The sequence below is a fragment of the Lolium rigidum genome, chromosome 3, assembly GCF_022539505.1.
Source record: "Lolium rigidum isolate FL_2022 chromosome 3, APGP_CSIRO_Lrig_0.1, whole genome shotgun sequence".
Classification (NCBI taxonomy): Eukaryota; Viridiplantae; Streptophyta; class Magnoliopsida; order Poales; family Poaceae; genus Lolium; species Lolium rigidum.
This window is the reverse complement of record NC_061510.1, coordinates 111746407-111764213: the sequence shown is the minus strand read 5'-3', so window position 1 is coordinate 111764213 and position 17807 is coordinate 111746407. Positions and strand designations below refer to the sequence as shown.

The window sequence follows — 17807 nt, the reverse complement described above, 5'->3', positions numbered from 1 at the left end:
CGACGCGGGCGAGCAGGCCTAGCGCACGTAGCCGCCAACTTATGTGTCACCTTTGTATGTTGCACAAGGTATAACTTGTTATAGTAGTATTTACATGACAAGAAACATGTAATATTGGGCTAATAAGAGTATAAATTTTGCTTTTGAAATCAAGTACAAAGTGTACACTAGATTTTCCTTTTTTTTATAAGTTCTCTGTGTACCTAGTTAAATTCCAACATACTTGTATTTGACATTATCTGAAACATGTAATTTTGGGGAAACAACACTGTAACTTTTGTCTATGTATAATAAATTTTATCTTTTTCAAATTTTCATTTTAGTGCTAACAAAGGTGAAAAAAAAATGATTCCTACGTGGTATTTTGATAGAGGCGGGTACAACATCACCGAAATTGCGAGCATAAGGACTCGAACTCGGGTGGGTGGGAAGGCATCAGCCCCTCCCCACCACTAGGCTATGCCTTAGTCTGTAGTGCTAACTAAAGGTAGAAAATCAGTCGATCGAATTGTACAGTACTTTGGCGAACATTGATTCCTGGCACGGACTTTTTACCATTCGGCCCAATATTGAGGAATTTGATCCGAGAGCAGTTTGAAAAACAAAAGCGAGGTTCTTCTCTCGGCCCATCACAAAGGCCTAGTGCCACAACGGGTACCCTAGGGTTTGGTTCAGCGCGTCCTCAGCCGTCTTGTCTCAAAACTCGCACACCCCTCGCCCTCTCCCTCTCCCTCTCCCCATCCTCTCTCTCTCTCTCCGCAATTCAAATTCCTCCCCACCTTCAAAACCCCCCACCTCCGCCAAGCCCAACCACCATCCCCCGCTCCCCTCCGAAGCTCTCACCACCACACCGATCTCCACATCGAAGCCGGCTCCCGATCGCCGCCGTGAGGCCGCGCGGGGCAGCGGCGGAGGATCCCGTCGGAGAGGGGCGGCGCTCGTGCTCCCAGCCTCCCAGGTATACCCGCCGCTTCCGTCCCCGTATCACTCTGCCTTCCCGATCTGACGATGCTCCTCTACCCGAGTTGATGTTTGGTTCGTCGGCTTCGCGATTCCCGTCGTCGGTAGATCCGCGGCGGTATAGGCTGCGCAGCCGCCCGTTACGTACGTCGTTGAGTCGTGTGGTGTTACGTTTGATCGATTCTGTAGCGGAGCTGTCGATCGATTGCGTGTTTCGGGATCCACCGGGTTAGTTTTGGTCGGGCCGCTTCGATCTATTATCAGTTGGTGTTCGACCACACGCGTGCGGGAATTAACTTGTGCGTTTCTGCCAGCGATACGTGTAAATTACAGCACGATGCCCTGCTAAATAGTGGGGAGATTATTTGCTATGGATGAATTTAGATCCTTGCACCTGAAGTGGGACTTCCGATCAACATTTTGGGGTGAATAAAAGTTTATGGGCTTTGAAACGGCATGTTAATAATAACTGAGATTTATGTTCTGTAGTAACAGCTGTGTTTCCCAGTTTTTATGCTTGGAGTGCATGATTCGGAAACCTCCATTCCGGAAAATAATAACTATATGGAAACGAAATCACCTGATATTTTTTTAAGGACAGTTCAGGCGGAGCAAATTATACGCTGAATCTCTGGCAAGCTATTAATTGCACCCTCCCTAAACTTTCCAGAACTCACCGCACTGTAGTAGCAATTTGCAGTTTTACTTCTACTTTTTACCCTTTCTGCTGTATCTTAGTATTGTATCAGTGTGGATAATATGTGCTGTTTGGGAAAACTAGTACTCAGATTTCCATAATGTTTAGTATTGTATCAGTGTGAATGATATCTGCTGTTTGGGCAAACTAGTACTCATCTTTCAGCTTTGTAGGACACTATTTCAGCTCTAAGTTAATATTGTCTTTATTTTTCCCCTTCAGATCTCGGTATCTTATTTTCTTTTCCTGGGCCATCTTCGTACTGCAGGTTCAGCTAATGGATATCACTGAGGTCCTGCTAGCTACGCAGTCCCATGACGGTCAGAAACGGAACGTTGCAGAAGGGAATATCAAGCAGTTTGAAGAGCAGAGTTTTCCACAGTTTCTGCACGAACTATCTGCTGAGCTATCTGATGAGAGCAAACCTCCTGTTTCTCGACGGCTTGCTGGTATTCTCCTGAAGAATTCTTTGGATGCAAATGATTCAACGCGGAAAGAAAAATGTGTGCAGCGGTGGATAAGTGTGGACCCTGCAATCAAGTCGCATGTTAAAGGTTCCTTGCTGATGACCCTTGGATCACCAGTACCTGACGCTCATCGGAGCTCTTCTCAAGTCATTGCAAAGGTTGCTTCTATTGAAATCCCTCGTCAAGAATGGCCAGAGCTCATAGTCAGCTTGCTAGGTAACATGACAAAGCCAGATGCAACCCCTTCTCTGAAGCAGGCTACACTGGACGCCATTGGATATGTCTGTGAGGAGATATCCCCCAAGGATCTGGAGCAGGATCAAGTGAATGCTGTTCTTACTGCTGTGGTCCAGGGCATGAATCACGTGGAGAATAGTTCAGAGGTACGGCTTGCTGCTGTGAAAGCATTGTACAATGCTCTCGATTTTGCTGAGACAAATTTTGAGAATGAGTCAGAGAGGAACTACATAATGAAGGTCATTTGTGAGACTGCCATTTGTAAAGAGGCTCATGTTAGAAAGGCTGCATTTGAGTGCTTTGTCTCCATAGCATCAACATATTATGATCTTCTAGAGCCCTACATGCAGACTTTATTTGAATTGACAGCAAATGCTGCCAGGACAGATGAAGAACCTGTTGCACTTCAAGCTATTGAGTTCTGGAGCACCATCTGTGATGAAGAAGTTGCTCTTCAGGAAGACGCTGAAGAATCTGGTGATGTCAGTTCTACATGTCATTTCCATTTTATTGAGAAGGCCATTCCTTTGCTTGTTCCTATGCTTCTGGAAACACTTCTGAAGCAAGAGGAGGATCAAGATGAAGATGATGAAATTTGGAATTTATCGATGGCTGGGGGCACATGCCTTGGACTTGTTGCAACGGCTGTGAAGGATGCCATTGTTCCTCTTGTAATGCCATTTATAGAGGCCAATATAACAAAGCCTGACTGGCGCAGCAGGGAGGCTGCTACATTTGCATTTGGTTCCATTCTTGAAGGCCCTTCAGTCGTAAATCTTGCACCACTGGTTCATAATGGCTTTGATTTCTTGCTGAATGCAACCAATGATCAAAATAACCATGTCAGGGAGACTACTGCATGGGCACTTTCGAGGACATTTGAGTTTCTACATTCACCAGACAAATGTGTTTCTGTAGTAACAGATGCAAACCTTCCCCGTGTTGTGGAAATTCTGCTAGCAAGTATCAAGGACTCTCCTAATGTTGCTGAGAAGGTCTGTGGAGCCCTATTTTTTCTTGCCCAGGGCTACAACAATGCAGGGTCTATGTCATCAGTGCTATCTCCGTATTTTGGTCAATTAGTATCGGCTCTCCTTGCCACTGCTGATCGTTCTGATTCCAACAACTCCAGGCTTTGTGCATCTGCGTATGAAACACTGAATGAGATTGTGAGATGCAGCAGTATTGCAGAAACTCTGAACATGATTGTGCTGCTATTGCAAGAGATCTTGAAGAGATTAAATCAGACCTTTGAGTTTCAGATCACATCCTCTGAAGACAAGGAAAAGCAAAGTGACCTTCAAGCCTTGCTTTGTGGTGTTGTTCAAGTAATCCTTCAGAAGTTCAACAACTGTGATGATAAATCTGTAATCGTTCAGTTTGCTGACCAAATAATGGTGTTATTTCTCCGAGTTTTCTCATGCGATAGTTCTAATGTGCATGAAGAAGCAATGCTTGCTATTGGTGCTCTTGCCTATGCTACTGGTACAGACTTTCTGAAATACATGCCAGAGTTTCACAAGTACCTGGAAATGGGCTTACAAAATTTCGGTGCTTATCAAGTTTGTAGTGTTTCTGTGGGCGTGGTTGTTGATATCTGCCGTGCACTGGATGACAAGGTACTCCCTTACTGTGATGGTATCATGGGTGCCCTTCTCAAGGACCTTTCAAGCCCAGAGCTTCACCGTTCTGTCAAACCGCCAATTTTTTCATGCATAGGAGATATTGCTCTTACGATTGGTGAACATTTTGAGAAATATGTTCCGTACACTATGCCTATGTTGCAAGGAGCTGCAGAGCTCTGTTCTCGCATGGACCGTCAGGATGATGACAGTTCAGAGTATCAAAATGAACTGAGGCAAAGCATTTTCGAGGCCTATTCAGGTATACTTCAGGGAGTCAAAATTTCAAAATCAGAGCTAATGGTGCCTTATGGTGCCAGTATTTTCCATTTTGCTGAATTGGTCTTACGAGATAAATCATCAAGGTGAGTTCATGATCTGTCCTTTGATACGGTTTGCAGTTCAATCTATCAATCATCTTTCATTCTGACACATTCTCAAATAGAAAACTAGAGCAAATAGTAGGAAACATGGACATCATATTGAGGATATGAAGATATTTTTTCATCTTCAACGTATATGCATTCAACTTGTTTTATGGGCACTTGTATAAAAGAAGTCTGATACTTTGTCAATGGAGTGTATCATGTGGTGATATATTGTTCAAATTCCTTGCAGGGATGAGGATTTGACCAAAGCTGGAGTTGCCCTGATCGGGGACCTCATCGATGCGCTAGGACCTTCTGTTAAGCTGATGCTCCAATATTCCGACTTCCACTCTGAGCTCCTGGGCTGGTGTTCCCAGTCTGATGACAAGCAGCTCAGGGAGACTGCATCCTGGGTCCAAGGTGTGATCTCCCGCGTGATGGCATCATGATGGAAAGCTGCTCCAGTTAAGCCGATGGTCCTCTCTCTGGTCATCTGTCCCATTTCAGCAACCGTTGATGGTTCCGGGAGCAACTATTTTTGTCCTGCCAAATGCATTGTTTGCAGAAGTGCGCCACATGAATATATGTCCTGTTGTGTTGCAGAATGAAACAAGGTTACATAAGATCATATGTAGTTGTCAAGTCCGTATAGTGGCAGAGGTTTGCCATTTCTTGGAAGTGAGTCGAGTCTGTGGGTTCCTGTTGCATTTTATTCAGTTGTCCATGTGAGTCGACTGTGTATTACTATGGAGCAATGTTTTTCTTGTTAGCAGCACTGCTTGCTTTTATACGATAGTAACATCAGTAAAGTTATTGCTGGCGGTGTCGATCTGTTTTACATGCTGCGTGTTACTGCGTGTCAATGGTGATTAGTAGGTGTAGCGATGCTTGGGAAATGGTATGGTATTATGGTTGTCTCATTGCCCATTATTCGAAGATCTGCAAGTTGTAACTGAATGCAGTCTGCACTTTGCACCACTCGTGACATACAATTTTCCTTGTGCAAGTGTCCTCACTATGGCATCGTTAATTTGTTACAGATATCATCGATTTGATTTAATGTTAGGTTCTAGTTCATATTTGGTGTGGCACAGTAGATCTGTATTTTTTGTGCAAACTTATATCTTGTTTGTGCAAATTTATATTTTCATTATGATGTCCATGGGTTGTGTTTGGAAAATTCTTTCCATTCCTCTGTGTGTCTTCCAGTTTGGAACTGGAATTCTTCAACACTCAGCGTTCTCCTCGATTTGCTTTGTTTCTTTTGGACCACCAGCACAACAAAAGAGCAGCACCTTTCAACTTCTGATTATGCCTGGCCTATGCATCAAGTGCAATTTTTTGTATCAATCTTTCCGGTGTCCACTTTGACATATCCAACTAGCAATACAAACTACAGGTTCCTTGAATGCCTTGTCACATAAGTATCATCTAAAAAAAACTCAGTTGGTATCTTAGATGAACTTTCAGGCTGCGGCCTTCAAGAAACTGGCCACGCAAAAGCATGTCAAGTATGAGAGGCCTTAAGTAGCTCGGAAACAGAAAGTAACTGGCCACGCAAAAGCATGTCAAGTATGAGAGGCCTTAAGTAGCTCGGAAACAGAAAGTCCTGTGCGGGAATACCTTCGCTCTGCCGTCGGATGGTTGCAGGAGACTCGTTTTATCGCACGGCCACTCTCTGAACTCGATATTCCGGCTGGAGATACTGTAAAAATTTGGGGTCAATCGCAAGTTCCAGGTGACTTGCCGCCCACCGACTAACTCAAATTAGGATGAGAACAAACAAGGCAGTCTATCACCACATAGTTAGGCAAACTTAGTTTCATCTTTTTTATCCATGCATTTTGCACAACAGATCGAATATTTGCTTTGATTCCACTGTCTAATTTTTGTCCTTGGTACTGCACTCATGACTTTATACTACATCATCCTGCTTATGCGCAGATCAAGAAGGCAGAAACATGCAAAGCTTGGTTGGTGAAGGATGTGTCACCCAGATCTTGCAAATGGAAAATTCTTGCACGCGTCGGCCGTATCTGGGAGAAGAGAAACCAACAGACTCGAAAAAACATCTACCAGATGATCTTTTCAGACTCTTGCACGCTTCATTGTCATAGACTGTGAGGTGATGTTCCAGTTCTTAGCAACATGCAAACTGCTTTAGCTTCCATTGTTGGCTGTGGCAGGTGCCCATCCAGTAATGTTTCTAGCTTTCTAAAAAAACAGATTGCTCTTTTGTGAAGCTGACCTGTGGATTTTTCCCACAATGATTTTTATTAATTTTCAAATAAGTTATGTACAAAAACAAGTTGCTTGAGGGAAGCAACAAAAAGCTAGCTAAGAGGCCATAAGCCCAAAGAAAAAGAAACCAGAGGATCTAGCGAAATCTCCCGACCCAAGATTGCATCCCCCTGTAAGACTTCTTAGAAGCCTTATGCAACATTAAAAAAAACAGATTGCTTAAAACATTATTTCCCCTTTCACTTATGTTATTTCGGGTTACAACCTCATTGAAAATAATTATTATACACACGACAATGTTCGAATTCTTATTCTCCTTTCAGTATGAGTTAATCTAGCTTCAGGCACTACCAAAAAAATGAAAATCATCCATGTTAATTTAACAATGTTTCCATTTTTATGGCCAACATATTGATTACACCTCCCACTGATTACTAGTACCAAGGTATCTATGTTTTCAGATATTCGTATATTCAGAAAGCCAATACTAATCTTAAGGAGCAAACTCATTTTTTTTCTTTGTGTATATATGCTTGCGATTCTGGTTGCTATTTCATTACAAGAAATATTGAAGCTTTTCTTTAATCTTAGGAAACACAATGGAAGAATGTGTCAGTTTACACCTTCGAAACATTCATCGTTGCTGACGCACAGATGAAGTAAAAACAACTGATCATCCGTACAAAATCAAGATTACTCAGCTCACAAAGATAGAGAAGATCATTCCACAACCTGAAAAATTCCCTTTATTCGCATACAAGGCGAGACTATCTGAGATCTTGCAAACGCTAACAGAAAACAATACTCTTATCAGGTGCTTACCTTATTACGCATAAACTCTACTGTTGTATTACATTTGCTACACCTCATTGTCTTTTTCTTTTCCCTACTTTCCATCTTCCATAATATCTATGTATACTGTACTGACATACATCTTTTTCCCGTGGTATAAGATGTTGTCGGGTTAGTGACAATATTAACAGATATTATTCTACTGAAGACAAACCAAGACTCAAAGAGAAATATTTACCCTAAAGATGCAAGGTATAAATTCAGTACCTATGCCAGCAATTGTTAAACCTGTTCTAAAGTTACCCAGACTAACATTATGTAATTACTGAGAATATGCAGAAGCTTTTGATACTGCCTTTCTCTACGAAGCATCTTTTAAAGACAGTATTATCATACTGTTTGTTGGTATGGCCGTTTCCGAACATTCAGGTATGTTGCTTCGTACGAGTATGCAGGCAATGTTTATCATTTAAATCCATATTTAACCAGCTAATACAGCGCTACTATCACAGGAATGTTGGCCTGAAAGAGCGCATCCCTATCTCGCTATCATGTCAAAATACCGATTCCAGAAATATCGAACATACGCGATAACTCGCTGTCATTTCAATATACCGATTCCAGAAATATCTAACATACGGGATAGGTAACATAGAGTAATTAATGTGATGGCATATAATTTTTTCTCCTGCAAAAACTAACTCTCATTACAGTATATCAAACTTAAGAGAAAGGTTGGTTCGGCGTATCCAACAGGATGCCGTGGTTTCACTTTATATAGGAGCCTCAGAGGCGGTACAGATTACATCTCAACAACCATACAACAAATCTATCTCTAGCTATCTCTAGTTAAACATAATTCTATCTCTAGCTTACCGTGAAGTACAAGCCAAGTACAAGCTACGGATATACACAATCCTAACTAACCTCCTTCTAGATACAACTCGTTTAACACTCCCCCTCAAACACAGCTCACCATATTTAGATGATGTTTGAAGTTCTCGAGTTGCTTCACTGGAAGAGGTTTAGTAAATCCGTCTGCCACCTGATCTCTGGAAGGAATGAACCGCACATCTAATAACTTGTTCGCAACACGCTCCCGAACAAAATGAAAGTCTATCTCGATGTGTTTAGTTCTTGCATGAAACACCGGATTGGCAGACAAATATGTTGCTCCAAGGTTATCACACCACAAACATGCTACCTTGGGTTGAGGTACTCCAATTTCACTAAGAATGGACTGTACCCAAATAATCTCAGCCGTAGCATTCGCCAACGATTTGTATTCCGCCTCTGTGCTAGAACGTGAAACTGTCGCTTGTTTCCTAGCACTCCATGATATCAGATTTGGTCCAAAGAAGACTGCAAACCCTCCTGTAGAACGGCGATCATCTGAACACCCGGCCCAATCAGCATCTGAAAATGCACTCACAAGCAAAGAAGATGATCTCCGAATATGCATACCAAGATGTGCAGTATGCTTCAGATATCTAATAATTCTCTTAACAGCCATCCAGTGAATACTAGTTGGTGCATGTAAAAACTGACACACTTTGTTCACTGAATAAGAAATATCTGGCCGAGTCATAGTAAGGTATTGTAAGGCTCCAACCACACCACACTTATGTACCTTGTAATATCCTCAATCTGCAAAGGAACTCCATCATGCGCTGAGATTTTTTCAGAGGAGGACATAGGAGATGTAACAGCCTTGCAATTACTCATCCCCGCCTTTTTGAGCAAGTCCAACGTATACCTCCCTTGCGAAAGAGTAATTCCTTCAGCTGTCTTCTTCACTTCTATGCCCAAGAAATAGTGCAAATCACCCAAGTCCTTCAAGGCAAAATCATCCCAAAGCTGGTGAAGAAGTCTCCCCACGGCAGAGGGAATAGAGCTAGCCACTATGATGTCATCAACGTAGACAAGCACAAACATAATGACATCTGGTTTGGTCAAGAAAAACAATGATGTATCTGACCTAGAAGGAATAAATCCAAGACGCTGAAGTTTAGTACTCAACCTTGAGTACCATGCTCGCGGTGCTTGTTTCAAGCCATATAACGCCTTATCAAGCTTGCAAACCAAACCTTGACCTTTCTCAAACCCAGGTGGTTGTTTCATGTATACCTCTTCTTCCAGAACGCCATGTAAAAACGCATTCTGTACGTCGAGCTGTCGAAGAGTCCATCCTTGAGAAACTGCAATAGACAGCACAAGTCTCATAGTTGCAATTTTTACCACTGGACTAAATGTGTCCTCATAGTCAATTCTGTACCGCTGCTTGAACCCTTTAGCCACTAGACGAGCTTTGTAGCGATCAATGGTGCCATCTGATTTTCTCTTGACCTTATATACCCACTTACAATCGATGATATTCTTCCCTTCCTTGGCCGGTACAAGATGCCACGTTTCATTCCTCATGAGTGCTGAATATTCATCATGCATTGCCTTCTTCCAATCTACATGCCCAAACGCCTCAGTAATATTCTCAGGTTCACCAGTTTCACAAAAATTCACATATCTGATCATGCCATCAAACAATTTAACTGGTTTCCGAATCCTGTTTTGCAGCCTGGTTACAGGCCTAGAGGCCACAGATGATCGTGGCGCTGGATCCAGAGCAGATCCTCCCGCGTCAGCTGCAGCAGATGGTTCAGACCCTGACGTGCTGGAGGATTCCGTGTGGCTCGCTGAGGCGTGTGGCGAGGTTGCACCAGAGAACTCAGCCGCAGAAGATCCAGCGGCCTGATCCGACGCAGGCCCGTGCATGTGGGAAGGGCTGGTCCCGTTGTCCATGTCAGCCGACCGAACCCCACGGGCCAATGACGACGCGCTGCCAGGCAGCGATCCCGCGGTGGATGCTGTCGGAGATCTGGCCACCGATCCCGAGGCGGATCTCGCAGGGGAATCAGCCTCGTTGGCTGTGTCGTCCCCTTCCGCTCCGGGCACCCCAACCTGTGTACCAGAAACATCTCCAGACGCAGAATTAGTAGGATTAGCAATCAAATGATCATCAATTAAATCTCCCCCTTGATCAAAACGTGTAGGAGGAAGAAGATGGGTTGGTAAAAGCAGAATTTCAGCACGAAGCCGTGCCCCAGCATTAGGATGTAATTCAGCGAAAGGGAAAACATTCTCGTTGAAAACTACATCGCGAGAAATATACACACGTCCTGTAGATATATCTAGACACTTATATCCCTTATGTAAGTTGCTGTAGCCAAGAAAAGCACAGCGTGTGGAGCGAAACTGGAGCTTGCGGGAATTGGACGTAAGTTGGGCCAACACGCACACCCAAAAATGCGAAGCATGGAATATTCAGGTTTGCGGTGAAAGAGACGTTCAAGTGGTGTTTCAAGATTGATGACTTTGCTAGGGACACGGTTAATAAGAAAAGTGGCTGTGGTGAAGGCTTCATCCCAAAATTTGAGAGACATATTTGCATGGGCTAAAAGAGAGAGACCAACTTCTACAATGTGGCGATGTTTTCTTTCTGCAGATCCATTTTGTTGATGTGCGTGGGGACATGAAACATGATGTTCTATGCCTATGCGTTGGAAAAAGGAACTGAGTTTCTGATATTCACCTCCCCAGTCAGATTGAAGGGCAAGGATTTTCTTATCAAAGAGACGTTCAACATGATTTTGAAAGTCATGAAATCGAGCAAAAACATCAGACTTTTGTTTAAGGAGATAGATCCAAGTAAACTTGCTATAATCATCAACAAAACTTACATAATACTTGTTGTTCCCAATGGAAGCACAAGCTGGACCCCACACATCTGAAAAAATGAGCTCTAAAAGAGCACTAGAAACACTGCTAGATTTCGGATAGGGGAGTTGATGACTCTTCCCCTTTTGACACGCATCACAAATAGAGTTTGCTGAATCATCCTTTGAAGAAGGAAGTTTATTTTGACTAAGGACTCGCTGAACAACATCAAACGAGGGATGCCCTAAACGCCTATGCCACCGAGCGGTCGATGGTTTATTGACTCCAAACACTTGCTTAGTCGAGGTAGATGAACTCGACGAGAAAGGATAGAGGCCCCCACTGGATCTACCGTGAAGAAGGGTGCGCCTCGTGCCCTGTTCCTTGACAAAAAACACATGAGGGTGAATTTCAAGAAAGGTGTTGTTATCACATGCTAGTTTATGGGCTGAAACGAGGCTTTTTGTGGCATGAGGAGAATGAAGAACATTGTTTAGGTGGAGTTGTTTTTCACAAGGAGTAGAAATAATTGCATGACCAATATGACTGATATCCATACCTGCTCCACTCGCGGTGTGGATCTACTCATGGCCATGGTAGCTGTCGCGGGTGGTGAGCTTGTCTAGCTCGCCCGTGACATGATCAGAGGCACCTGTATCAAGGTACCAGTTGGTGTCGACTCCGTAGGCGTGCGACGATGAGCCTGCTGACTTCTCGTCGCCGTTGTAGTCCTTGTTGAAGCGCTTCCAACACTTGAGCGCAGGGTGCCCGTACTTGCCGCAGATTTGGCACTGCGGGGGTGGGTTGCCGTTGGCGTCGAACGGCTGCTGGCTGTTGGGGCGCGCAGAGTTGTTGTAGTTGCCACCACCGCGGCCACCATCGCCGCGTCCTCGGCCGCCTCCATGGCCGCCGCGATAGCCGTTGCGGCCTCCACCACGGGAGGCCAGGTTGACGGTGGAGATAGAGCCGCCACCACCGCCGCCTCCTCTTGGAGGGCCGCCACCATAGTTGAAGGAGACTGCAACAGCTCCAGGAGGCCCGCCGTTCTGGATGTCGAGGCGGGTCTCGAAGTTCAGCAGATGAGCGTAGAGCTCGGAGAGGGAGACCGTGTCGGTCCTGGTGGTCATGGCCGTCACGAGCGGGTTCCACTCAGAGTCCAGGCCAGCCAGGATGTATGCCGCCAGGTCATCATCTTCCATCTTCTTCCCGGCGGAGCTCATGGCGTCGCCGAGTCCTCTCATCCGTGCCACATATTCAGCGACACGCATCTCGCGCTTTTGTGTGCTCGCAAGCTGCATACGGATCTGCATGACTTGGGCACGAGACTGCGATGAGTACATGACCGTCAGCGCCGCCCACACGTCCGCCGTGGTCTCCAGAGCAGACACCTGTGTGAGCACCCCTCTTGACAGAGAGGATAACAAGAAGCCAAGGACCTGCTGGTCCTGGGCTACCCAGGCAGCATACGCAGGGTTAGGGACGATCTGTTTCTCCTTCTCACCTTTGGCGTTGGTGGACTCAATCTCATGAGTCTCGGCCGGCTGTGGCACTTTTCCATCAGGAAGCCGACCAGCTGGCGCTCCCGCAAGGGCGCCATCACCTGCACCCTCCAGAGCGGGAAGTTGTCCCCGCACAGCTTCTCCGTCACGACGCCGGCTTGCGGAGCAGAACTGGGGACGAAGGAGGAAGAGCTCGACATGGTGGAAGAAAGGTGCTCTGATACCATATCAAACTTAAGAGAAAGGTTGGTTCGGCTTATCCAACAGGATGCCGTGGTTTCACTTTATATAGGAGCCTCAGAGGCGGTACAGATTACATCTCAACAACCATACAACAAATCTATCTCTAGCTATCTCTAGTTAAACATAATTCTATCTCTAGCTTACCGTGAAGTACAAGCTACGGATATACACAATCCTAACTAACCTCCTTCTAGATACAACTCGTTTAACACAGTATATATCCAAGATCACCCACACAACTATATAGTCTCACGAACTAGCTTCCAAAGGTAGAGCAGGCTCTATAATTTCATATGCAAATTGTAAGTAACACTGTCAATGTTCACTGGTACAAGCTCTCTGTCAATGCAACAGATATCCAGCCTAATGAAGAAGAGTAAGGAGGTTATAGGGCCATTTATGCTTTTCGGCGACCATGGTACTACACACTTACAGGCCATGATGCAGTGTTGGTCGTCGCAACAGCAAGAGGTCGAACAGATTATGTGCCGCCTGCTATAAGCGGTATAGTTGTAAGAAAATGTGTAGTTGTCGCCAAGATATCACCAGATGCCCTCGATCTTGACAACATAACGTTCCATGTTTCGAGTTCTGAATTGATCAGCACTATTAATCCAGAAACAGCCTCCAGCAGTGCCTCCAAACTGCCAACAACTACTCAAAAAATCTGCATAGCTTAATTTGTTTGAAAACATGACAAGCCCATCAACAGGAAGCAAAAAAACTCAGAGGCAAAAACACCTGCCAAGAACATCATAGAAGCCACCTATTCTGAATTTAAAGAGGTAGTAAATGCAGCATACAATAAATTGTGTCGATTCGCGGAACCAATCTTACACTGAACCCTCTCACTTTTTTATGATAGGACATAGGCTCCACAACAGAGGGCAAAAAAAAGGAAAAGCCAGAAGTAAACCACTACGGCATTGAAAAAAAAAGGTGCCTACCAGCATCTAATCTACAAGAACAGAACTGACTGAATTTGTAGTGTCAACTCATAGACAGTCTATCTTTTATTCTTTTTGCAGTGCAACGACTGATGAGAAAAGAGAGGTAACAGGAGTTTTCCCACCTAAAAAGGCAGATTAAACTTATGTTCTCTATACCACAATCGTCACCGTATCACATCAGCCGCTGTTCTGAATTGTCTTTGCAACTGCATTTAGTATGTTTTGGCGCGGCAAAGCACGATAGGTTCATCCAGTATATGTTGAACCAGAGAGAGAGACTCTGCCTTATCAACCATTTCAGGTCAAACTGGAGAAATCGATGCCAGCTTATATTAAACTAAGAAAGAATTATGGGCATGTAGCTTGCCCCCATACTGTAGCTGACGGATTTGTGCCTGACAACCCGGAGTTCTGCTCCGCCGGTCTTGCCGCCGCAGCGCTGAATCTCCACGCCGGTAAACATCAGAAACATGTTGACGGTAATCTCATGGTCGTAGCCCGACTGTGGCCATACGTCACCTGCCTTGTCGTCGCGTATAACTTGGCGACACAGAAGTTATGGCCGGCCAGGTGCAGAAGGAAGGTTTCCATCTCTCTACCCTCAGGAGCAGCGAACCCGTCCCACTCTTGCACCGCCGGCGGGCCGGGTCGCGGACGCCGCAGCCAGGTCCGAAGCGCAGAGGAAGAAGCCCTCCTCGCTGGCCGAGATGCCGAACCAGAGGCCGTACTCGGGAACGTACTCGGCAGGTCCTCTGAACGGCAGCCTCCAGTCCCCGGCCTTGCTCCACTCGCCGCCCTCCGTCGTGTCCAAGCGGTACATGCCGAAGCGCTCCGTCGATATCCAGACGCCCGAGCCGCCGACCGCCGCAGCGCGCGCGGTGATAGCGCCGGCTCTGTCGCCGCCGTAGCCGGGGGTGTACACGTAGGGTGGCGGCGGGATGGAGCGCCAGAAGTAATCCTCCCCCTCGAACAGGCCGGGCCTTCCGCCATACGTGAGCGCCTCGATAGATTGGTGTCTCATCTCCTCGTCGTTCATGGGGACCTCCTCCATGACGAGCAATCTGTCACCGATAGACAGGGGCATGGATACCCACTTGGCCTTCTTCAGGCTGGGCAGCATGCGGACGGCCTGCAAGCCGTCGTCGTACAGGACGGCGCGGCCTGTCTCGTCGGTGCAGACGATCTTGTTCTTGTCCCTGCCGAAGAGCATGAACTCCATTTTCGCACGTGTACGCTTGAACTGGATAGGGTGGAAACTCATCGCTGGTGGCGGAAAGGAAGAACAGGCCTCCACTGCGGCAGCCGCGCGGTCAGGTCGACCTCCGCCTCCGCCCTTGGGGTAAAACAATGGCGACGGGTTGAAGCGGTGCAGCGTGTATGTGCTCTTCTTGCTGTTCCTGCCTACCACATACAGAAATTGCCGGCTCATAGTTCCAACACTTCCTTCCTTTCGATAGATCGATTTTGCTTGTCTCTTCTTCTAGTTGCATCGGAAAAAAATAGATTTTCTGCAATCTGCGGCTGGGTAGGGGGAGAGCAAGCAGAAGAGGGGAAGCAAATCGACCCGTTTAGGTTTTATATCGCCGTCTCTTTGACTATGGGCCGAAAGAGTAATGGTCTGGTCCGAAAAAATGAATATGCTTGCGGTCCAATCAGATAGGCCCCTGCAGAAATTTCTTTCTCAGGTTGTTGTTGCGGCCCTTATGTGGGATTGGGCCGTTTTTGCGGCCAGAACAGAAACTGCACATTGACCTACGGCCTACAAGTGTCAAAAAAAAAAAACCTGCGGCCTACCGCTCACGCAAACGGCAAACCCTATATATGCCGACAGGTCGGCACCTACACACCCAGTGCGCGGTATGGATTGGCCCGGTTAGGTGCTAGCTTTTTTTCTTTTCTTTTTTTGTTTCTTTTTTCTTTTATGTTTTCTTTTTTCTGTTTTCTCATTTTACTTTTTTCTGTTCTAAAAATAGTTTCGAAAATGTTTAAATTTAAAAATTATATAAATTTTTAAAAATGTTCTCTTATGCGGAGGGATACACCATTCCCCCGACCTCCTGTTGTACATCCGCCACCTTGGAGCTACTCTCCCGCCTTTCGAGCAGGAGAACCCCACATGTGCGGAGGACAACGTGATGTGGTAGCCCACCCATGGCCAGCTAGGGCATGGAGGATGTGCTCCAGAATACAACCGTCGTCTCCAAATTGTCCCGCTCCGCAGATCGGCAAAGGATGATTGAAGATCGAAGCTCCTCTTCTTCTCCACCACTAGGGTGACCTAGAAGAGGAAGCAAATCGACCGAACCGCGTCGACCTTGAGATCCCCAACCAAGCTTTATTGTAGGGGATGTTGTAGTCGCGCCTCCGCCCTCTTCCGGCTCCCTCCATCAGAGGACCACGAGCAGCCACAAAGCCGGCATGCCCACCAGCAGAAGCAACTCGCATGCACCAAAGATGAAATCCCCATTGGCAACACACCAGGGCAACCTAGGCCTTACCTAAGCCTACCCTACTTCTACTACTATGCTATACACAGAGGAGGGACCCTCACCCTATCTCAATGCCGGTTGCCACCTGAGAGGAGAGGGCGAGGGGCCCACCAGCCCGGATATGGAGGAGACGAAAGAGAGAGGGACTTGGATAAGGAGAGCGGTGGAGAGGGGAAGTGAGCGCTTTTGGGTGCATATGCAATGTTTTTTCAGCTTAGGTTATGTGATGACCCAGCGTACCACTGCATGGTGTAGTACACAAGTCATTGACATAACACAAGTGAAACACCGTTCCACTCATATTACATCTTTCAGAGTGGTACAACAGAAACATATGCGAGTCCAAGGTATGTCTATAGAAGTACACACGAGCTGTTTACATAAGATCAACACAACCTCCTACTTTACAGTGAGGTAAAACTTCAAATAAAGCTCTAGAAGAACGACTCGTAGTCTATCTTATTGCTAACTCAAGTTAAAGAGCTACTTGGCTTGCTATAGAAATCTAGCTACTTAGGTGCTAGGATTAGGGAAAGGTTCCCTTCTATTACTAGTCTAAACTTCCACTCTAGCTGATGTAGAAGTTGACTCCATTGACTTCTTTGACTGGATTCTTCATCTTGTTGCAGTTGACTCCTTTGTCTTCGAGTTCCACGGTAGATTCTCCTTCGGTGCCTCCATAGCTAAGCAGGGGATTTAAGAGTGGGATGAGTACGAGCGTACTCAACAAGTTCATATTAGGAAATAGGTGTATCATGCACTAGCTACAGCCATAGACCAGAAAGTCATAGGCCAATGCAAGTTTTCATAAACATTTCTTCAAAAGGTTTATTTTATTCTGAAAACTATGCCCGTCAGTCTTCACGGGTTGACTAGAACTTCGTGGAGTTCCTTTCCTGCCGCGTTCGCAGCTTCCTTCCCGGAACAAGGAGTGACAGTCACAGTCGATATCCTCTGCAGAGGTGCGTTACTTTTCCCATAAGAGAACTTATCCTTGTTGCCAACCGAGTAGCATGCTCGTCCACACTTCCTTTGGTGTGAGGCCAGGTGTAAGATCCAAGCCCACACCGCCTTCTCCGCGACTGCAAACCCACCCTTTTGTCCACCCGTACACCTCCAGTAGACTTCCCCCGATAATACGGTTTTACTCATGGTGTACTTTGGACAATCCTTCATAGATCGTAGAGCCATCATCACTAATGGATGGGGATTTAAAAGGCCATCCCAACCTACGGCAGTGCCTCCAACACCCCGCCGGCTCTACCAATCCGTTGGCGTGCGAAGGGAAAAGATACGGCTGGCTTCCCCGAGCCATTATAGATCTCATGGTCAACGCGGTTTGTACGGCGCTAGAATCAACTGGACGGCATTGGTAATTAATCCTAGGGTGATATAACCCATTGCAATGGAACCTCCACCATATCAACACATACCATGGTTCCATTGCCCACCACATAGTCATATTCATAATTGTAAAATAATATTTGCTTTTCAATGCATGAGTGATAAGTATAGTACTTTGCATATAGTT

At 45.8% G+C, this 17807-nt stretch overlaps 1 protein-coding gene and 1 non-coding gene across 3 annotated transcripts; one reads left to right on the top strand and one right to left on the bottom strand.

Annotated features, from left to right (window-relative positions):
* Positions 1-903: 903 nt before the first annotated feature.
* Positions 904-5166, top strand: LOC124702178 (importin subunit beta-1-like). Of its 2 annotated transcripts, XM_047234297.1 has the most exons (4): positions 904-958; positions 1926-4348; positions 4602-4828; positions 4873-5166. In XM_047234297.1, exons 2-3 carry the CDS (start codon positions 1935-1937, stop codon positions 4798-4800), a joined length of 2613 nt encoding a protein of 870 aa, XP_047090253.1. In that variant the 5' UTR covers positions 904-958; positions 1926-1934; the 3' UTR covers positions 4801-4828; positions 4873-5166. The 2 variants fall into 2 exon arrangements, with proteins under 2 accessions (XP_047090253.1, XP_047090252.1); XM_047234296.1 differs by having other exon boundaries at positions 4602-5166.
* A 6992-nt stretch (positions 5167-12158) lies between these two features.
* Positions 12159-12297, bottom strand: LOC124704949. Its single transcript, XR_007003808.1, has one exon. It is a non-coding gene; the product is annotated as a small nucleolar RNA Z247 (small nucleolar RNA).
* Between the last annotated feature and the right edge of the window lie 5510 nt (positions 12298-17807).